General features: G+C 42.0%; 1 protein-coding gene across 2 annotated transcripts in view; it reads right to left on the minus strand.

Annotated features, from left to right (window-relative positions):
- Window positions 1–353: 353 nt before the first annotated feature.
- Window positions 354–23,826, minus strand: part of LINGO2 (leucine rich repeat and Ig domain containing 2) — a 758,770-nt gene continuing 735,297 nt past the window's right edge. For both annotated transcript variants that reach the window (XM_050943109.1, XM_050943108.1), the window contains one exon: window positions 354–2,655. In XM_050943109.1, the coding sequence (XP_050799066.1) occupies window positions 799–2,619 (1,821 nt within the window). In that variant the 5' untranslated portion in view covers window positions 2,620–2,655 and the 3' untranslated portion in view covers window positions 354–798. The remainder of the gene's footprint in view (window positions 2,656–23,826) is intronic.

Below are 23,826 nucleotides of genomic sequence, written 5' to 3' on the forward strand. Positions count from 1 at the left end.
AACTGGTCCAGTGTGATATCACAGATATAAAAAATATTCCATTCTGTATCAAAACTAGGCACGTGCCTTTTATTTATATGAAGAGAAGATCAACAGAGCAGAACATTTGTGCCCTAAGCTATGCCTCTCTGGTCTTCTACATGAAAACAAAAGTATCTTGTGTTGTCTCATCGGTAACTACAGAGGTCTAATTTGGGGTCTGACTGTAGTTAAGGGGAGGAGTGACATCACACTTGGGTCAGTCTTGGTGGATATCTCAAAGCACAAACTCTCATTCATATTGCTTTAAAATGTACACAGTATATATGTATATTAAAAAAAGATAAGATCAATTTCTTTGTGGTGTTGAACCAACTATAAGGTATGATGCAAGGCTTTAACAAATGAGATCTATAGATACAAATTTCACTGTAGAGTATGTTTTAGACAAATGTGTCTTTTTAAATATGTAAATCCTACACTGTAGGTTTTTTTCCTTTCTTTTTCTTTTTTGTAGTGGTAGAAAATGCTGAACAACTGTCCATGAACATGAGCCAACAGTTCATTACTGAGATCCCCAGAATGCCAATATTTGCAATGCAAACAATTAGTACCGTTTACCAACTATTTGAAAGGCCCTGACACACGTGCCTCAAGGTTAGGAGGCTCTACTGTAAACCTCAAATAGTCTTTCCATTTCCACATAACCATTTGACACAGTGACAGCTGCATTAAGCTGCCTCCGCCTAGCAATTCCACATGCCAGGCTTGTTTAATTGGATATAATGCCACAGGAAATGCACTGCTAGCAGTAGACCATCATATCATTTTCATATTGAACCTCCGTGGTCCAGCAACCTCTCCTTCAATGACAGCACCATTGTTTTTGCGGGGGACATACTCAAGGTCAATGCTGGTTTTGTGCTTGCCTTTCCCTCGGCTCCACACAAAAAGAAGTAGGAAACAAAATAAAACAACGCCAAGGAATGTGAAACAGCCCATGGCTGTGGACACTAGTATTGTCTTAAGGTCCAGCGAGAAGGTGTTCACATTGGTTCCATTGGAACTGGTGTCATTGGAGTCTGTCATATACATAGGGGTCCTATTGGCATAAAGGAAACGGTCTGAAGTGAATCCTTTTACCGTAAGGGAGGCTGAGTATGTGTCATTCCCAGCTGCGTTACTTGCAATACAAACGTAGATCCCAGTGTCTTGATCTTGAGCAAATCGGATCTCCAGCATGCCATCTCCCAGCACCGTGGCTCTTCCATTTGATTTAGTTGTGATCAGCCTCCGTCGCGGCGTCACCCAGGAGATGGTAGGTTGAGGATCCCCATCAGCATTGCACACCAGCTGCACAGTCTGTCCTTCCTCCACTACCAGGTACTGCAGTTTCTTGTCCCGTATCTTGGGCTTCTTGCAGGTGAAGTAAAAGGAAAGGGCGGTGCTGTGAAAGTCTTTGAACAGCTTCTCTCTGACACTGTCTGGGCCGGCACACATGGGCTGCTGGCTACCAAACTGTAAGGTGGTCTGCCTTTGTAACAGCCAAAGGAGGCGGCAATCGCAAGCCAAGGGGTTGTTGTTAATGCAGAGGATCTCAAGAGTTTGAGGGGAATGGAATACATTCTCTTCTAGCGTTTCTAATAGGTTCTGGGACACGTTAAGTACACGCAAGAACCGGAGCCCTTGGAAAGCATGTGGTTCAATGGTACGTAACTGGGCCCCCACCATGTGCAATTCCTGCAGACGCACCAAGTCTGCAAACATGCCTGCCTCAATGGTGCTTATGGGGTTGAAGGAGAGGTTTAGGTGTGTCAGGTACACCAGGTGTTTAAGAGCAGAATAAGGTATTGCAGACAGGTTGGTGTTGGTGACTGAGAGAGAAGTGAGGTTGAGACCATACAGGCTATTGGCAGGCATCATGTCCAGTAAAGGCCAATAGTTGATCTCCAGGTCTTTTAGGCGAAACAATCTCTTAAAGGCATTCACAGGCAAAAGGTTAATGTTGAGATGTCTCAGATGCAGACTGATGAGGTTGTGAAGGTGGGAAAGGGCTTCTGTTGGTACAGCTGTTAGGTTGCATTTCTCCAGGGTGAGCTGCTCCAGGCTAAGCAGTCCACTGAAGGCCCTGTGGGATATATAAACCAAATCATTGTCCCCAACTTCAAGGGACTTCAGGTTATGCAGATCCTGAAACATGTAGTCCAGCAAAATGACAATCTTGTTTTCACTTATATCAAGCTTTGTTAAGTTTGACAACCCTGTGAATACCCCTAGCGGGACTAGCTTCAGACGGTTTCCTTTCAGTCTCAGAGAGCGCAAGTTGAAAAGATTGTTAAAGGCCCCAGGCTCTACATTGGCAACAATATTGTCACTGAGGTCTATCTCCTCGAGCAGCGGGTAGGATGTGAATTCCTCAGGGTTGACACTTTTCAGCCGGTTCTTGCTTAGATCCAGGATTTTGGTTTCAATAGGAATACCCTCAGGGATGGAGATCAGGCGCCTCCTGTGACAGCTAACAGACTTGTTTTGGGCAGAGCACTCACAGCGAGCTGGGCAGCCTATAGTAGACCCCATGAAAATGAGCAGCACAGCCAGACCTAGGAATGGCTGCCAGAATGATGTGGCCGTGTGAAGCATGACTCCACCGATGTTGTCTACTCCTCGGTCACGAGCCTGGAGGAAGAGGGAAGAAAAGGGAGAAGTTAAGTTAGTAGCTAAATACTGTTTTAACCAGATTTCTGGCATCCATTTCAGAGCAGGCTCATAGATTTCCATTCAAAACCACAACAAAAGCCATAGCAAATGGAGACAAAAAGAAAACGTATTTTCATTACAAGTCAAGGGACATGTCTAAGAATCTGTTCATTTGGCATTCTGCCCCAGATTTCAGATACATCATGCAGCAGTTTTTCCTACTGGATGCAGTGACTGGGGTATTATTTTTCCCATCTGAGTCTCTGCATGACAGCGCTGCTGCTAAATCAGAGACAAACACACACTCTATGCTAACAGGTCTAGCAATAAGGTGACTCACCCTTACAAAATGTATGCTGCATTGGGACTCAGTGATGTGATATTAAAACTTCTATCTTTCCTGTTTCAATATTTTAACTGTGAACCTTAAGTTGCATTCACTTCATTTTGTTTGGGAAAGAGAGTTTCCTAGCAAGAGAAGGATTCCTGTTAGCATTATTGTATACATTATAGTGCTATACAGATAGAGATTATTGATACACACACACACACACACAATATATATATAGAGAGAGAGGATGGAACTGGTATGGATACAGTAGTATATTGGATGGAACTGGTATGCACACACATATCCACACACACCTCTCTAAAGAACTTAGGGAGGGATAGCTCAGTGGTTTAAGCATTAGCTGGTTAACTCCAGGGTTGTGAGTTCAATCCTTGAGGAGGCCATTTAGGGATCTGGGGCAAAAATCTGTCAGAAGTGGTACTTGGTCTTGCTGTGAAGGCAGAGGACTGGACTGAAGGATTTTTTCAAGGCTCCTTCCAGATCTATGAGACAGGTATATCTCCATATTTAAAAAAAAATGGTGCACAATAGACAGATAGATAAATAATTAAACCAGTGAATCTCTGATTAGCACTTCAATTAAGAACAAATCAATTCTTGCTGAAACTTTGCTTTAGCTTCAGAAAGGAGTTTTATTTATTTCTAGTCCCCATTGAGATGACAGCTATTGCAAAGGGCATTGTTTATAGAGTACCCTTTTCATTCTTAAATATGTAAATTAATTGTGATGGGGAGAGAGGAGCAGTAGCGAGAAAAGAAAAGAAAAGAAAAGAAAGAATTTTTTGTTTCAAATAACACACATTCCAGATAGGGACAATAGATTGCTTGGCAACCATAGTTTCTATTAGATTTATTTACTTCCACCTGCAGATTAAAAGTGAGGGTAGCTTAACAAAGGATGCCTTCTATTACATGTAATTACTATCTCCTGAAGCTGCATTTTAAAGGGGCAGCTACCAAAAACACGGGTCCTTCTATCAGGTTGGCTACTCAACAGATCATCTCTATGACTTGATTCGTGACTAATAACACTTTCCAGAGCTAGGCACAGGGACAGTGCAAGTTTCCTCTCATAACTCTGCGAGTGCACCTTAGTCTTGACCTGCATGGCCTCCCTATTCCACTCCAGTGCTTCTCCTAGGCAGAGACTGATAACGTAGGGCAAATTGTGTGGTGGTTTTGTGATATTGCCTGGGGACTAGGATGAAGACCATTCTTTGTTACACTACCTATAAAAGTACATTTCAACCTTGTCCTGGAAGGACAAACTGCTGAGATTCATTTAGTTTCCCCTTTCAGTAGAAGTCTTGTGAGTAAAGATTACTGGTTATGTCCAACTGTGACAAAGGTTTTCCAAGATCAACTTCACTTCATTAGGAACTAAGTTAAGACTGAAAATCTATCGGCCTCTGTGATTTGGGTCTTTCCACTGAATTCTGATCAAAGGGGCTTTCAGCCACTCTGATCATTATGTTTTTAACTCTGTCTGCGAGGTTAGCACTTTCGTATGGATACTTCTGATGTGCAGGGAATTCATTTCCCATCTTATTCACCTAATGTAGGAAGCATAAAGTAAATAGGTTCAGTGGAAGACAAGAACCCCTGGAGTGCTTATTTTAGTTGGCAAAAGTATGAAATGTTTCTCTGCAGACGTCCATGTTACCTGGTAACTAAAACTTCTAAGCAGCATAGAAGCTGCTGTTGAGGAGAATAAAACGTGATAAAAGGATTTCTTCCCCATGCCTGAATCAAGAAAGGGAAGTGGTGTTTGTAATCACTTTTGTGTGTGTGCATGCATGCGCATTGGAAGATTTGTGGGCATTAATATGTATGTGTGTGTTTGAGATTCAGAGCTCAGGTTTAAGATGGTGTAAACTATATGTTAGGAAGTTCAGGAGTAAAATTGATTTGATTCACACACCAACAGCCCAGAAGAAAATGTGAATAAAAGCTGAGCGGAGAGAATAGAGGGGATACTTTAAACTTCTATCTGCCCAGGCATTTCAACTCCATTCATCACATCTTCTCCCTCCTGTTAGTTATTCTTGTGGAGACTCCACTCCCTTCCAGCTCCTGTGTGCGTGCAAATGACATCATTTTAGGCCTTGCCTTCATTAGGAAAAAAGGTGTGCTCTTACCTCATGTAGTCTAACACATGGATAACTAACAGGAGGAAAATCCTAAGGAAGACGAGGCAGTTTGTAGTTTTCACATGTGTGTTAGTTGGTTCCAGTAGGCTCCCCCTTAGCATTTACCTCAATCTGTTAACATGTGAGGGCACTACAGTTTCTCATCTTCACTAGGATTTTATCTAGCATTGGGTACTATGTGTTAGTCAACAGGAGGTAAGAAGACACCCTTTTCCTTACTATAAATGCACACTTAAAGTTTGGCTTGATTAAGACTTAAAGGGATGTTTTCAGCTAACATCCCTAGCAGGTTTGTCCCTAGGTTCAGTTTGATCAGCTAGCACATGTTAGAAGTGTACACGGTCTTGCCTACATTAGACAGTTTGTTAAATAGCAATAATTTGTAGTCAATCTATCTGTTAACACCAACAGTTCTTTCTCTCTTCTCTTTAGGCTTTCATATTATGTGAGGTCTGGGTTCCTGCTCACCATTCTAGTGAAATGTGAAAAGGTTATAGAATCACAGAAGTGAAGGGCTTGAATGGATCTCGAGAAGTGATCAGGCCCAGCCCCCTGCACTGAGGCAGAACCAAGTAAACCTAGACCACAATCTAATAAAGAGAAATGGAAAATAAACAAAAAGTGTGACCCTCAGGAAGGAGTAACAGAGGGCTGTTTTTTGTAATTACTAGGAAGCACTGCATGAATGAATCATGCGGGCAGCCCTGAAGGTATTAAAGCAACCATTACAGAAATTTCAGTTCATCATCCAATCACCCCACATCCACTCAAGTTTTCTTTGACTGTATGAATTAATATTATGCATTCAATAAGTTCTCTTCCGCAAAATGACTCTTCTGCAGCTGACTGTCCATTTAATGGTGGCTCATTTCTCTTTACACTTCTGTGATGTTTATTTTATTAAAGACTTTGCACTTAGCTGACAAAGGACTCAGCTTTCAGATATAGTTACCGAACAGGACATTGACATTCCTGAACGGAATACTGAAATTGGCACTTATTTATCTGCCTGAGTGCCAATTTAAGCATCCAAATGCCAGATCTGGATCATCCATATTTGAATTTTGGTCTCTGGTGTTTTTAGTGTTTTTTTTTTTTATTATTACAGAATGACACATTTCAGGATATTATTCCTTACTGAAGAGTGCAAATTAACAAACTTCCTCTTCTTTCATTTCTCGCTCTCTGACTGTGCCTTTTAAATTCATTGTTAAGAATCAGGTTACGGTTGGCCCATATCCTGTTTCAACGTATGACCTTACCCAGGGTTCAGATGACCGATTAACAATTAACAAAGCTTGTTTTAAGTCATTAGTTAATAGTTCTGTTTGATCTCACCCAAAACACTTGAGACCTCTTTTAGCTAGTATTTATTCCAGACCTTTGAAATGCAAATCACTTGTTCAAAATCCTGCAGCATTGGTTCTCAATTCTGACTACATGCAAGTGTTTGACCAGAGTGTGAGTATACCTGTATTCCTTAAGCCTTTAGAGTGAAAATCAACCCAGTGCAGAAAATTTGCTCAAAATCCTATGTACTACTTAAACTGTGTAAGGTTGTTTGGGACTTGCACGGACTCTCTATACTGCAGTAAATTTCACCTTTAAATAGGAATAATTTACCTAGCCTTGAGGCCTAATAGCTACTGTGCTGCTGCTTATACTCCTCTTTGACTTGGCTCTATTCCTTGTCCAGTCTGACTCTACATCATTACACTGTGTCAACATCTATCCAGAGCCAGTAAAAGACTAAAGACCAAATTCAGCCAGTGGCTAAGCAGGCCTGTATCCAAAGCCATAAGTATTTGGTAGTGTTGAACTCACAGCCAAACAGGCAAATCAGGGATAACGGTGGATACGTCCAGACTACCCGCCGTATCGGCGGGTAGCGATTGATCCCCGAACGCGCTCCCTTCAACTCCAGAACTCCACCAGAGCGAGTGACAGTAGTGGAGTCAACACTGGGAGCCGCAGACGTCGATTCCGCGCCATGAGGACGAGAGGTAAATCAATCTAAGATACTTCAACTTCAGCTACGCTATTCACATAGCTGAAGTTGCATATCTTAGATTGATCCCCCTCCCCTCCCCCAGTGCAGACCAGCCCAGGGTTATCGGCAGAGCTGGCAGAGTGGCCTATAGTTAAGGTCACCTAACACCTGCTGTTGTAAGTCCTTGTTTTCAGTTGTTTATACGTTTGCTGAACTAACCGTCTGGGATGAAATTTTCTGTGCTGGGTGTCTGTCTCAGGCTGAATATTTTTGAATCATTTCAACTAAAATTGATCAGCCATTTCTGAGAATAAGATCAGGGAAAAATACATGGTTTTGCCCATGTTAAAAAGATTCTGTTTTGTAGAGAAGCTGTAGCACCTCCATTCTTTGGAGGGGGGACTTGAAATTAGGCAGGGATATGTGTTACTGTAATGTCAGGGTGTGTCTTTTGCCATCCCCATAAGGACCTGGCCAAATTATAAGCTTCCAAAACTTCTTAGTTAGAACATTCTCAGTAGAAAATTGTTGGAGTTTGGCAGCTAAATTCTCTGAAGATTCTATCTGCACTGAGCATGCTCTACCTCTGGACTGCAGGTGTGAAGCAGGATTTTCCCTGCAATTGGGCCTCCCAGCTGTGGGACCCTGAGCACTGGTACTAAGAGCATGGAGACTGAGAAGAAAGTAGAGGTGTAGGGAATGGGGCGGAGAAGGTAAGAAGGGATTGCAGGAGCTGGAGTGGGGATAATAGAGGACAGTGGGGACAGGAGCAGGAGTGGACAGGAACAGAGGTGGTGGGGGGGCAGGAGCAGATGGGTAATTATATAATTAAAGACTATCATAATGCATACACCTAAGAGAGTTGACATAAGATTGCACAGTTCTAACTTTGGAATGCTTGACTTTACAACCTCAACATTCTTTTGATGTCGAGTTTTTTCAATGTAATGTCTTACATAGTGCACTGGAAAAGGAGAGACCTATCTCTGCTTCCTGCTCTCTCAGGCCCTGAATCAGGAAGGCACTTCAGCAAGTGTTTAATTTTGGCATGTACTGAAATCCCATTGTCTGGATGACTTCAGCCTGTGCTTGAATGCTGTCCTGAACAGGGATGCTTTCTTGAAATTAGAGTTTCACTGAAGTAAGAGCAGTCATCATTTTTATTCCCCTCTCCCCCATCTTCCTCAATTACTCTTCTTCATTTCTGTAGGGAGTTAATCATCTCCTCCTTTCCTGGCTTCACATACATCAGAGCTTTAGAATCAATGATGCTTAAACTAAGGATGTAGACTGTTATTTCCTATTAGAGCACTTGCTGTCCAAGTAGTAATCAATATACAATCCAATCATTAATACACAAGAAGCCATATGTGCTTCTATAGCATCTTTCATCCAAGATATCAGAACATTTTACAAACAATTTATTAAGCGTTACAACATCCTACCGAAGTAGGTGTGTGTTAGAGCTGTGCGAATACTCAACAAAACATTTCTCCAGCAATTCATTCAAATTTGGAAAAAAGCTTTGATTCAATTACGTTCACAATCCGGTGTTCATTCGCCACAAATATTTCAGCACAAAAAGTCTGGTAGGCTGAATACTTACAAAAAGCCCAATTTCTAATGTTAAAACGATTAGTGCTGTAGTAGCAACATAATTTGAGGATTTGAATAAGGTAGTCACTTTATGGATTATTTAGGGAGGGTAGTTTATGCATAAGGTACGCAAAGAAGAAAATGCAGAGAAGTTTGTCAGAGAAGTAGACAAATGGGCTTTTACATTTGGTGTGCTTGGTAAATTGGAGGGGGACAAGAAACAACAGAATAAGAAACAGGATTAGAAGTAGAGTGGGGGGCAGAGTCATAAAAGGGCCTTAAAAGTGAAGTAAGATTCAAAGTTTGCTCTGTGCTGATTAATTATCTAAGTCAGTGGTCCCCAACCTTTTTTGTCTGGCAGGTGCCAGATGACGAACTACAGAGGACTGTGGTGGTGGACAAGCATCTGCTGAAATGCCGCCGACAAGTGGTGTCATCCAGAGGCATCGCCGCCTAAATACCGCCGAATTTCGGCGGCATTTTGGCAGATGCTCATCTGCTGGCCAGTACGCGGGTGCACTTAGATGCCCTGTGGCACTTGGGTGCACCATGGCACCCATGAGCACCGCATTGGGGACCCCTGATCTAAGTCATCCAATAAAGGGCCTGGGACATACCAAGCAATCTACATATTTAACAAACAATGCAAGTTGCAACTACTCCCAGAAATTGTTTGCAGGCAAAGAATTATGGGCTGAAGAAATACTGAATATCCAATGTATATGAGAATTTCATAATCTGTTCACAAACAATTCAGGAACAGATAAAAAAAAGTGAAATTCATCAAAATTATTCACTTGGCTATGTCCCAGCTCAGGGCAATTCCAACTGAATTCTCCCTCCATGGTTCATCAAAGACACCCACTCTAGCCTCCCAACTCCAGGGCTGGCTTTAGGAACTGGGGGCCCAATTCGAATACCCGGCGGCAGTCCGGGTCTTCAGCGGCACTTTGGCGGCAGGGGGTCCTTCACTTGCTCCGGACCCCCTGCTGCTGAAATGCCGCTGAAGACCCGGAGCAAGTGAAGGACCCCCCGCCGCTGAACTGCTGCTGAAGACCTGGACCACCGCTGGGTATGTAAAAAAAATTAAAAAGACGCCTAAGGTGCGGGGCCCTCTGAGGCGCGGGGCTCGATTCCAGGGAATTGGGAGAATCAGCCTAAAGCCGGCCCTGCCCAGCTCCTCATTGTCACCTCTCTTTCATAGAGACTCACATCTCTCTTCCTTCTAACCAGGGTTTGTCCACATTGCACAGTTTCCCTGCCCACTCTGTGTTACTCACAGCAAGCTAGACTGCCTAAACAGGCCAGCGTCTCTGCATTGCTTTCTCTTCAGAGGCTATAAGCAGCATACTGGCCCACAGTTATACGTTACCACACAGCTCATTATAAGCAAGGTGAAAGCATGACAGAGAAAACATTAAAAACAATAAAAGAACCTACACACATGCAAAAAAGCTTACCAGAGGTCACCCCAGCTCCAGCCTCAGGCTGTGGTAGGTGTCAGTCCTCCTAAACCCACAACTGGGTTTCCCCATGGCTACATGTTCATAACTGTCTCAGAGTAAGAACCAGAGCCACCATGACTAGTTCAGTCTTTCCTTTGTACAGCATAGGCTTTTGATCATAGGCTCATATAATAGGTGATCAGCAAACAGGAGATCTTCAGGGCATAGATTCAAAAGATTGGGTTTTTGCATAACCAGAAATGGGGAAGTAGATAGTCCTCCAGGAAAACCACTTGGACACTTTTTGTTCCAAAAGTCCATTCTTGTCTGACACGTTGGTCTCCCATCTGTCACATCTCCCCCCTTAAAAAGGTTCCATGCAATCCCAGCCCACAGTAATACATAAATCATTCATTTAATACAGTGGATCCCAAATATACTTAAACATCATTCAACAAGGGCTCCCAAGGATATGGCAGGAAACTGTCAAGATGTGAAAAAATTATCTAAGTTTTATCTACATTTTACATAATGAGGAATGCAGGCACAGAGAGGTGAAAAGTGTACTCTGAGATCACAGAACAAGTGAGTGGCAGCATCAAGAACAGAATCTAAGTCTCTTGGTTCAGATAGATAATACTTATAACTAAGGCTGCAAGTCTGTCATGGAGGTCACAGATTCCGTGACTTTCTGTGACCTCCATGACACTTGTAGTGGCTGGTGCTGGCTCAGGGGCTGCCTGAAGGCCCCTCCCCACAGCTCCCATTGGCTGTGGTTCCTGGCCAATGGGAGCTGCGCACTTGAGGTGGGAGCAGTGGAGCCCCTGCCCTGGCCCCTGCTTCCAATGCCTAGGAGCTGCAGGGACATGGAGCTGGGTAGAAATCCCCTGCCAGCCTTGCCAACAACCCCCCCAATACCACGGGAGATCCCGGGCCACATCTCCCAGCACCCGTGGTGCCCCCGCACTGCACCTCCCCCAAAGTCCCCCCCTAAGCTTTAGTCAGGGTGGGGATTTTTAGTAAAAGTCATGGACAGGTCACAGGCTGTAAACAAAAATTCAATGGCTCGTGACCCGTCCATGACTTTTACTAAAAATACCCATGGCTAAAACGTAGCCTTACTTATAACAGGAGACTAAGCACTGTGAAAAATTGAAGTCCACCACAGACTAAACATTGATAACGATGCTTATAGGTTTTTAACATTATTTATTTCAGATTATTTATTTTGGGGAAAAACTTTATTGAAGAGGTGTCCTCATCTTGACTTGAACACCACCAGGCTTGACCATAAGACCATTTGCTTCTGTCTCATGTTTCAATTAAAATTACACACAACAGCTAAGAGTCCTTTCATTCTTCTTTCAGTATATATGTATCGGTTATTATTACTTTAGGAAGCATAGCTGGTATCACCAGGAGGCTGAATATGGGATTGTGTGTATTATGTTCTCTCATAGCTGTACTAACTAACCCCATTTAAGTAAATTACCTAGAAACCAGACCAGCAGGAGGGCTGAGCACTCTGATTAAAATAAGGGAAGGTTGTCTTTCTGTCATCAGAGCTATGTAAAAAATAAAAATAAAAAGTAAAAAATTCTCTTCCTACATCGATGAGGTGGTCCCTCTTCCAGAATATATTAGGTATAGGAAAACTTGCATTAATGCATGCAATAAACAGAGGATTTATATTCTCCAGACAATTTGAATTTTGATATTTGGCATCATTTAGGGAAGTCAGTAAAGTGCGTGGATCTCTCTAGGGAAGATACTCTTGGTACTTGAGTTGCTGAAGAGGTCTGCTGCTGCAATCTGCATCAGCTGCAGATTTTTCAGTGCTAATGCTTTTCAAGTTAATTGAATCACATTACAATATTCCAGTTGGGCAGTGACAAATGTGTGTATAATAGAGTCTAGGTCATCAGCAGAAAGCATGGGATGCAGATTCCTTTGTGAATGGCCGAATATGTTTCTTCCATATGAAGGATCTGTGAGCAGTCAAGAAATAGCCCACAAGCTGTGGGCTGTCTCCACACCTTGTGGATGTATGGTTTTGACTGGTAGAGGCAGCACTGTTTTGACCACCTTGTCAAAGTGTTTTCCTCCATCTTGTGGTGTTGAACACCAACTAGCTCTTCTTTATCCAGACACTGGGACAACTGGGTGACAGTAATGTAGTTGTTAGTTGTGAAAAACACAGTGATATGCCATTGGTATACTGTTGGCAACCGAGAACACTTTCCCCAGTAGCTGTGTGTAAATACTGAATAGGCCAGGGAAAAGTCTACGATACTCAACAGGGGATGGGTCTGGTGGTAGACATCTAAGTGTCCATCACTACCCTATGAGCCCTTGAGGAAGGATTCTATTTCCGTGCCTTGGATCCCTGCCATCTCCTTCTTCAGATAGGATAGCTGCCTGTATCCCATGACCAATCATCAAGTGCAAAGAGGTCTGAATGTATAAATATGGATGTTTGCCCTTTAACTTGGGAAAACAAGTGATTGACCATTTGCATCACTAATACTGTTTCTATTCCAAATGCCAGCTGGAGGGTCTGGTCTGAGGATAATCTAGGCAATTGGCTGTCAACAGATGTGTTTGTATCAGTGTGCTAATGTTTTCAGAAACTTTTAACCCAAATATACCTGTAGGAAAATACATGCACATTAGGAGGGTGTCACTACCCTATTTGGGTGCATTTGTGGACTAGGACTACATATACTGTAAGGTTTATAACCATTACAGCTTGCAAACTGCTAAAAACTGAAACCTAAATTATACTATGGAGGGTAATTTTAGTTCAGGGCACTGGATGTTTCAGCAAATTAAAAATTACCTATAGTACTAAGGAAAGAATTTGAACAGTAATGAAAGCATCTTAGTATTGAACATTTAGCATAATGGGAGTGAGAAGGTGGAGACACCTAGTGCAACTGGTAACACATGCATATGGACAATTGAATTACATGGAGAATAAAAGAAAAAAAACAACAAACAATCCCATCAATTGTGTGGGCTTCCCCCCACCCCCACTCCCCCGCCTGGACAAGCATGTTAGCAGCTGTTCTATTTGTAACTTGTGCAGAAATCCTGTCAATCAAGGCAAAGAATATACTCACCAGGGACTCTCTTTCTTTGAACTGTCACATGCAGAGCCTACTGAGTGTGGCATAGGAGAAAGCTGTTGAATTTCTGTTGGGTGCTGTTTGCATACTGCTGGCGGGATTAGAAGTTATGGGAAAGACGACATTGGATCTGTTTGCTGTTCAATACACTAAGAACCAGTACAATATAGTACATTTTAGTCCTCGTCAGAGTTCCCAAAAGTTCTCTGGCCCCAGAATTATGGACCATATTCTCTGCTAGCATAACTCTATTAAACCCAACAGCATTAGGACAGCAGAGATTTGTAACCTATATGACGGGGATGGCAGAGAGGGATGAAAGAATACTTTAGTTCATCAGTCACCACCTAATAGTTTTTGCAGAAAGAGATCAGGTAATCCAAACACAATTAAAGCCACTTAATGACTCACATGGGAAACAAAGGCATCATTGAGGTGGCTGCAGAAAACTGGTACCTTTTGCATAAAAAGAAAGAAAAAAAAAAGGCTCACCATCGCATATATGAACAGCAGACTGAAAATGGTGCTGCCTTGGGGATTCCTTGTTAGCTAAAGGGGTTCCTAAAATATATTTAGATTCAAAACCAGCCTGCAGAAGGGCCAAGGCAGGAAATATATAAATTACAACTGACATGCTGTCTGGTGCCCTAGACAAATTTTGTGCTCAGTTACTTCAATTTTACGTTGATGTAACTCTAGGGACTTCAACAGTTACTCAAGTACTGGTGTAAATGACAACATAATTTGGCCCACACTGTACAGTTATATCTATCTATCTATCTATAGATAGATATCTTTCATAGTGGCGGGTACAGAAATATGCCCGCCAGTAAGAAGGATTCATGGAGAACATGCATTTTTTTCATTTCAGTGGCATCAGACTTAGTACCCAAGGCACTCTTTGCAGAAGGCAGTCAGTCTGCTCTTTGAATTAATGTATGTTTTCTAAATGTCATTTAACCATTAACAAAGGATAAATGATACATTCACTGTGTTCTAGGCATGCTCATTTTTCTAGTAATTGACATCAAAACAGTGAGTAAAGAGTCATCACTTCTTTGATTGTGTTTAATTGTCTGTCTTACTGTGCTGGTCTTCACTATGTATGGATTTTTGGTGTCGTTTTAAAAGGTCAAGTGAGAACTTCATTTTTAAAAATCTTTTATTTTATTGGGTGGGGGTATTCTGGGTCTCTGGATACTGCAGCTGCTTGTTAGATAAATATGTACAGGAGTCCTTTTGCAGGAGGTTCTCTGTTCCAAGGTCACGTACGTGTACCTGCATGCTCTCACTAAAGTCAATAGATCCTACGGTTGTTCAACTCCTGATAATGATGAGGCCCTTGTAGCGTACTGTAGATGCTGTAACCATTGCACATTCGACCTCCACTAACATCCATTTTGATCTCATCCCTATAACCCACTGTCTCCTTGGAAGCCTAGAACAGACCTCTTACAAAATAGAGGCTATCGTTTTAAGCCTTGACAAGTCAACCCATTACATTTCAACCACTGCGCTACATTTGACTCCCTGGAACAGATTCGTAGCTAGTGTAAATTGGCATTGCTCCATGGACTGTGTGTTTGGGGAGAAGGGGTGGAACTGACCTGGCTGGAAAACAGAAGGGATTCTCACTGTGGAAAATTTCAATGTTTTGCTGAAAAACTGAAAAAAAGTCAAATGTTTTCCACAGAAAGGAGGAGCTTTCTGTGAAAATTATTGTAGTTGAAAACCCCATTTTCTGTAAAAAAAAAAAAAAAAAAAAAGAGTTTTGATGGAAAATTTTCAGTCAGCCTTCTCTCTCTCTCTCTCTCTCTCTCTCTCTCACACACACACACACAGAAAACTCTTGAAAAGAAAGGGCATACTCTGTTTATTCGATTTGTGTTAACCCTATCCCAGAATCACCACATGTATCCATTCCCTAAATAAAATATAAGCTAAAATGTGCTTCTGTATTGGTGGAGTGCTTTTATATGGCCTAATTTAAAAAAAATAAAAATAGAAGATTTGGTTCTATATGGTTACTTCCATCCATAATGATGTCTCAATTATATTCCCAATTAAAAACTGATTAATATCAAAGACAAAAAACACTACAAACTCAGATGAGAATATATAATTTGGGATCCTAAAGTTAAGGTGGCACCAGCTCCAGTAACTGGAACTCAGTTGTCACTCAGAAACCGGGAGCAAGCTGCTGCATGACAATAAATATTAGAATGCTCTGCTGGTATAATTATAGCCGGAGAACCTCTGTAATAATTCAGCTTTTCCATTAGCTCCTGAACAGGAAATCACATTTAGGACAAACAATCACCAGAATGCATGTAACAAATTAAAGATGTACGCTACTAGGAAAGATCTAAACTTTATTCTGAGGGAAGGAGGGGAATTGGAGCAAAGCAACACCAGGCAGTGAGCAAGGGCTGAATTCATAGATGCCAGGGCCAGAAGGGACAATTGCAATCATCTAATCTGACCTCTCATGTAACACAGGCCATAGGACTTCGCCAAAATAGTTCCTAATTTGTTTTAGGAAAACATCCAATATTGATTTAAACGTTGCCAGTGATAGAGAATCTATCATGATCCTTGGTAAATTATTCCAATGGTTAATTAATCTCACTGTTAAAAAATTACATCTTATCTCCAGTCTGAATTTGTCTAACTTTATAGCCATCGGATCATGCTACACCTTTCTCCACGGGATTCAAAAGTTGCTGACCTCCTCAACCATCACAGATTTCAATGGCAATGAGAAGTTTTTTTACCCCAAAGAAGAAGGTTTAAAAAACAGGAAAAACTCTGTTGAAGCTGCACTCCAGGGCTACCCTGGTAATAATGCCCCATGATGCATCCTACTTCCTAAGAAATGCACACCCGGTCCATTCCTGAGCAGAGAGCAAATTGTGTGGTGTGGTGACTGAGGCAAACTAGGAATGTGATGAGAGCATCCCACCCATTTCACCTGTGTCCTAAGGGAGAATTTAAGTTGATGTGTGAGAAGCTGAAAGGTGTCTTCTTGAATCTAGAGGCCCTCCTAGTTGCTGACTGTATTTCCTCCCCACAACTCTTGAATTCTGAAATATGCAACGTGATTTTCTCCCAAGCCATTTTTAGTAAAATATAATTCATCTAGTTTGGAAAATTCACCAAGATCTTAGGTCTTATTATCTATTCCCAATGACCAATATAATGATCACAGGAACCAAGTGTTGTTTATTTTTGTATATGAGGATGATGGTAATTACTTGGTAATTGAAATTTCCTTTTCAGGCAGTGTCCCAACTTGGTCTAATTATTATGATTTTCCTCTCAGTCATTGAAGGGTAGTAAGGCCTAGTACAGTAAATCTGGCATGGGGATTCCAAATGAAAACTCATTTTTTCAAAGATATACTTCACATGTCTTTTGAGGAATGATAAACTAGGAAAAGAATTAACTGGCTCACAGTAATTTCATTCAGTGTGTCCAATATATGGCACGTGGGACCTGTCTTTGCAATACATTTGATAACAAGCAAAATTCCAATGTTCAAACATTGTATGTTATGTTCTACAGGAACTTCACTAAGCAGAAGCATTAACCTAATTGCCTGACTGGCACCTGTTTATGGCTCAAGGACAGGTAAATGAAGTGATGATTAAAGAGACAGACAAAAACAACCGAACCAAACCAAAAAAACCCCAACACAAAACAAAACAAAAACAACAAACCACTGAAAAGGAGAAATTACTCTTCCCTTTAACACAACAGCAGAGTGGGTACCAATGTCCCTTTTTACACAATATAATGAAGCAGTCAATCAGGATTGTGTATCTGAAAAACTGATTCTATTTTTCCATATAGACAGTATAATATTCATTACCTCCGACCTAAACTCATGTTCTATGTTAATGGAAAACCACAAACCTCTGGACCACATTTTTTTAAAAAAACCCATGCCTGAGGTGCTCACAAAACCCCCTCTACAGAGTCATTAATCATAACTGATGTATTGTAGCTTACCAAACAAGATCATTCAAAACCTTTATACTTGGTCTGTTTCTCACACTTGCAATTCAGTCGAACTCAGTTTCTTTCCGTGTGTAAAGAACTTAAAACAATGTATATTCAAAAAGAACAACTGTGCTATTGGGATGCATGGATGTGCGCATGCACACACACACACCCCTTCGTTAGGGCCAGATCTTCATTTGACACCTTTTAGACAACTCAGAGCTCCCCAGCAAATCCTCCATAAAACAATAACCCCTAGTATTTTGTGTGACCAGCCCTTCCTCTTTCAGCAAAAGCTTTTCCACCCCAAAGCCTTCTGTGTTTCTCTTTCTGATTTCACTTTGGTGCAAGCATATCAAAAACGTGCAATAAAGCAGCTCAGAAGAAATTTTGGCAGCATTTGAAATGAAAACCAGGTAGAAAAAAAATGAAAGCATTTTCTGCTCATTACTGAAGCAGCTGGTATGGGAATAAGAAGAATCAGAAACAAACACCTGAAGGGCTATCAAGGTACTGAATCTTACTAATTATTCTACTGTAGTAACGAAAGAGTCCAGGCACTGTGCAATAGTCAGCAGACTTGCACATTTTTTGGGAAAGGAAAAGGAACAAAGAGCTTCTCTTTATGTTATTCAACCCTGCCCCCTTCCTCTCCCTGCCAGGGATCTGGGGGTAATCTGCTGCTCAAAGGAAATCTTGCTGAAGACAAACTAGGCTGCTGGAATACTACTTACACTCTTCCAATTGACTAGTTCACTTCTACAGGAGATCCAGAACCGGGAGGAGTGCTGCATTTTTCTGCAGTACTGTCTTTATCTCGCTCTACTCTGCAGAAAATGATTTGTTGCTTTCCCACATTCCTGGGGTTACCAGGACTCCCTGGCTAAAAGCATCAACAAACAGGTAAAGGAGCATAAGTTACAAAGAATAATATTATAGAAAGACTTGTGAACTCTACTCTCTGAATAAAAGTTCCATAACAAAACAAAACGGCAGGCTGGGGTGGAGAGTGTTTAAATAGTTGTTTGCAGGCAGCTAATATTTAAATACTTTGTTAATGAAACAAACTATCAAAAGCCATCCTCCATATTGTTCCTGTGTCACACTGAAGTTGGAGTTTATTGCTATCCAATATATAATTGTCAGACATTTTCAACCCAGTCCAATACCTTATGGAAAACAACTGGTGCCAGAATGTGGGAAGAATGTTTGTGAGTGTCTCTCTCCCCTCCTCAGCCCCCATGAATATAATTGATCAAAATATAAATAAGCACTGTGTAAGCAGGCCACACTGCCATCCCGCCTCTAACAAAGCAGACATCAAAGCAGGTCCAACCCCTTCCACATGCTTGGCTTTACTGCCAACTCACAAAACAACAAAACCATATGCCTCAGCTCAAGGCACTGCTAGGTCTTTCCCTTGCAGGAATGGTCTCTACCACCCGTTCTCTTTGCCTCTGAGATAACCCACCCTTTCTTTGCTCTTATTGGAGCAAAGGACAGGCCTGAGCAAACCTACTAATTCAGCAGAAGCACCTCTCTCCATGCAGGGTTCAAGAACCTGTGAGAGGAGGTGGACTTAACAGAAAATCTTTGCACTGAAAGGCCTGGAATCTATCGCCTTGTTATGCAGTATGATTGTATGTTAGTGATGCAGCACGCTGCATGTTCCAGATTTCAGGCTTCTGTGGGAAAGGTGAACATACTCTACTTATCATGGGGTCCACTCACTGCAAGGGCGCCTCCTCCTGGTTGTTCTGGATATTAGCTCTTTCTAGGTCCTTCTGCCACTTGTCAAGTACTTTGCTGTTTCTCTCTCTCTCTCTCTCTCTCTCTCTCTCTCTCTCAGACTTCGTGGCTCATCCCTCAAGCAGATCATTATAGTCCTCCCATTCCAGGGTAACAAAGTCTTCCTGTAGAAACGGTCTCAGGCAGTCTTCTCATTCACTGCTCAGATGGTGCCACTTCTCCAGTGGCTGGTAAGGTAACCCAGGGCTACCCTGTACTCCAGGTTTCAGCTCAGGGACCCTTTAATCAGCAGCCAAGTTCTGCACTTGCTGCCCTTTTCTTGAGCCTTTTCCTACACTCTCTTCCCTAAGTTTCCTTCCTTCCCTCTCTGACGTCCAGAGAGAGGTAGCAGACTCCCTCACTGTAATCCCTTCCTGCCTTATACTAGCCCCGCCAGCCTGTTTCTTCTCAGCTGAGCTTCATCATCCTTCAGGCTGCCTAATTCCACTCAGCTGGGGCCTATCTGGTTGACTGGCCCCTTCTCAGCCTTACTAATCCCTTCTAGGCAGTGTGGGGTGAACACTCCACTCCACTACTCCTCTGCTAGGATGTCAGTCTTTTACTTCCCTGGTTGTTATATTGCTGTTCTCTGAAAGCATGCTTGAAGGCGAGGTGGCAATGAGTCCGTTCAATTGCACATCCCATTCCCATGGAGCCCCAAGAATCAGCCCCTGCCCCAAACACATGCATGTTGGACCCTCCGCTTCAAAGAATAGGCTTGGGGACTTGGATGCTTTGACTGAAAAACAGGGATGTGCAGTTCACTTCTGTTCTCAGAAGGAATTCATTGCCAGCAACGAGGACTCTAAGTTCTCATCCCTTTCAGGATGACTCTCCCGAAGCTTTGATGTTGCTTTGATGCAATAGCCTGAAGGAGAGCCACTTGATACGGTGCTCGAGTCTAAGTGGGCCTATTTCCAGGTGACAAGTCTTGCTGCTAAACATAATTTTTGAGGTCTGCAGCGATCACTGAGGCCCACTGCTGTGTCTTGTTTCTCTGTATAAAATGTCTGTTCTTCCTCCCAAACAGTGAGAGCATCTCCCAGAACCAATTTCTTTTCCCCTTTCCAGTCTATAAATAAATAAATAAATAAATAAATAAATAAACCTTTTGCATTTCCATGGTGAGAGGATGGCAATGCAGCCTGACTTGGCAAGGCATTTAATACAGGTGACTAATTCCACTGAACTCAAAGAGAAGACTCCCCTACTTAAAGTTAGGTATGTGCTTTAAGTAGCTTGCTGAATAGGTGACTTGGTCCCTTTTGAGGGTTTATCTATCTTTAGTGCTACTTAGAGCATTTTTGACAAAACATTTTTTCACAGGAAAATGTCAATTTGTCAAAATGGAAATATTTGGTGGGAAAGAGTTGGCTCTGCTCCTTGTTTTGACTTCAAATAGTTTTAGGAAAAAAAGTTTTCAAATTGTCAGAATGTTTTGATTTGACATTTTTGAAAGTCTGGTTTGAAAGGACTTTTCACTTACAAATTTAAGCTAATCATACAAAATATAATAAATAAATAAATAAATAAATAATAAAAGTTTGAAATCTTGAAACATTTCAATTGACCTGATACCAAAATTTTTTGGGGAATTTTGGTTTCCAAAAATCGTCAAGATATCAACTTTTCATTCCAATTTGGGTCAGGAAAATTTGTTGATGTCAAAAAGTTTTGTGGGACAGGAAAAACAATACAAAGTCTTATAGTTATATAGACCCCATCACTGAAGCATCTGATTAACTTGTAATCTTTAATGTACCTCACATCATCACAATACTCCAGTGTGGTAGGGTAGGGCAGTTAGACCATTTTTACAGATGGGGAACCCAAGGCACACAGTGGCTAAGTGACTTGTCCAAGGTCACACAGAAAGTCATTGTGACAGCAGAGGTTGAATGCGAGTATTCCATTACCCCAGCTAGGGCATCAGCCATTGGACCAAAGGGAAACTGGCTCCAAGAGGCCAGCAGAGAATTCTGCTGTCAGAGGGGAACTTCTTGCTGGTGAAAGTGTGTTGGCTCAGGACTCCAATAATGCCATCCCCTTCCAGAAGCCTTGTCAGGATGAGCAGGGGCTATACCACAGATAAGCAGGGGGCAACTTTCAGCTGAGCACTGGCATAGAAGAGAAGTGAGCCCAGGAGGCAATTAAAAATTAACCCTCTTTATTATTTTCACTTTTATACCAATCCCATGATTTTTGATTGCTCAGGCATGCCAGTGCACCTGAAGTATTGCAACTATCACATTGTGGGAACAGATTGTAAATGACCATGTATTAGACTCTGATTATCTGAATAATGCTGTAGAACTATTGTGGCCTTAATGACTACTGTCAAGTGATTCCCCACTCTGGCATTCCAGTGTATAAGCTGGGGGCTGGCAAGGATTCTAAAATTAATACTGGCCACTCCAGGCTTGTATTAAACTCCCAAGGTTACAGCTTCTCTCTGACCTTGTATGGGTAGACGCTGCCATCACCCAAGTGCAGAACCCCTTTCAGAACCCAGGAAGCCGCACTTGGGAATTCCTTCCTGTGGGGTACCCTCAAGCCCTTTCATTCACCCTCTGGGGAAGAGCTGAGAAAGAAAAAAAAAGAAATCAGCTGCTGCCACCTGCTAATTAAATAACATGTGCATAAACCTCTTAAGATACACAAATCCAATTCTGTTCTTTAAAAGGTAAATTTTATTAATAAAAAAAGAAAGAAAATACATTTGGGAATTTGGGCATTTGTTAGATTAAAAAAAAAAAACAACTACAAGGATTAAGCATCAAGAATAGCTTTCTTGATAAAGGTTACAAGCCAAACAAAAAGCACCAGGGTTAGCGCACAGGAACCTACAAGCCATAATAAAATAAAAGGAATAAATCTAATCGCATCTTCCTAGACATCTCCTGTTCTACTTACATATCTGGGGTTTTTAAATGAGTAGTTTCTAAGTATGATACTGATGATTTTTCATACCTGGCCCAAGCTCTTACAGCATAGCTCTGTCCTGTCCGCCTCTCCTTGGAGATCAGACAGTCAGACAGACAAAAGGGGAGTCATTTTTCAATTTTAAAAAGTTCTAACCTTCCCATTGGCTCTTTTGGCCAGGTGCCCACTCACTTCCTTTTACCTATGCATCGCAGTGCATAGGTAAAAGGAACTCTTTACAGGTAGATCAATTAGAGAATAGCTACTAAGAAGGATTTTATAGCTACTGACTGGCTGGATGTTCATAAAAGGGAGCTACCCCCTCTCCCATAATTTATCACAACTACTAAGGTAGACCGCTATCTCGTAGGCAGACAATGATCACACTTCATTAACATCATAAAAAGCAGGGTGCTTATTTAATATAAAAGCTTCCTATGCATGCAAGTGCTAAAAAAGAGCGGCATACACAGTATCTCGCTGTGGTTCAATAACTTCCTCCACAGTTGCATTTTGTATGTTTGACACCTTTGGCAACCACTTGGATAAGGAAGGCTGCATACTTCAATTACCCTGTTCTGTCTACAGAAGTGCACAAACTTGGTAATGGGCATTTTGTCTATTTCTTGTATCAGCTTTCCAGAGTGCCTTACCCTGCATTTTACATTCTGACAGCAGGTTTTGCCTTGATGGTGTGAACTGAATGATCCCCAAAAGGATGCTTGTCCACGTATTCTAAACAAGAGAAAAATCAGACCTGGCACCAGAAGACAGAGTAAAGCACAAGGCAGGATGTTTAATTAAAGATGAAGTGAAATAAAAATAAATGAAATAATGTTCTATAAAAAAGCTTCCAATCCAGAGTGCAGGCTACCGAGCATTTGTGGAGTTAAGTCATACACATATATATTTTTAAGGCAAATGAAAAGGCTGTTTGCTAGTGAGGACCAGTGTCAGGCCCAAGTTTGTATCCCAGGCATGAATTCTTTGGGGGAAAGCGCAGATGTGAAGCCCAACTTCATAACTTAGGCCTCACTCTGATGGTCCTAGTCACAACCATGGATTTGAACAGTCTCAAACTTGGAAAACTCTGGATTCAGGTCCACGCCCACCTGAACCTTCCTAGCTCAGGCCCAGCTGTATTACTATATGGCCTGGATTCTGGGACTCAAGTGCTGTGTTTGTCTTGCAGCAGTTTTTAAAGTGCCTCCTAGTAGAGAAAAGGGGTCAGATATCAATAAGAGCTCAGGGCCAGAGTTTCAAACACTCTGTACCCACAACTAGGACCAGATTCTCCAAAAGTTCTCAGTACCCAGAAGCTCCCATTGTGATGCTCTATGCTGAGCAGTTCTGAAAATCTGGTCACTGATTTTGGGGCCTGAACGGAAACTGAGTCCTTGAAAATTCAGACCATAAGCGGGATTATACATTGAGGCTGCTGGACCTGTAGTTCTCTCTAACTCCCAGAATAACTAACACACACTATGTCACTTAGGAACCTACCATGCAGTTGACACTATGTGGTAGACAGATACCTGCTGCCTGTGTGGTGACTCACTGACTTCAGTGGGGGAATCTACTTGCGGTGGGTCAATTGCTGGGCAGTGGCACTACTGTCATCATGCAGGGGCTCCCTGAATTTTTGCCTGAGCTAAGCAGTCATAGAAGGAAATGCTGTCTACAATGCACAGCTGTCAACCTCCTAAGCAGCTAAAGCAGTGTAGGGAATTACTTTACAGTGCTATAGGGGTTTCCAAAGTCAGCAGATGGGGAACGG

This window comes from Gopherus flavomarginatus, chromosome 3, assembly GCF_025201925.1.
Source record: "Gopherus flavomarginatus isolate rGopFla2 chromosome 3, rGopFla2.mat.asm, whole genome shotgun sequence".
NCBI lineage: Eukaryota > Metazoa > Chordata > Testudines > Testudinidae > Gopherus > Gopherus flavomarginatus.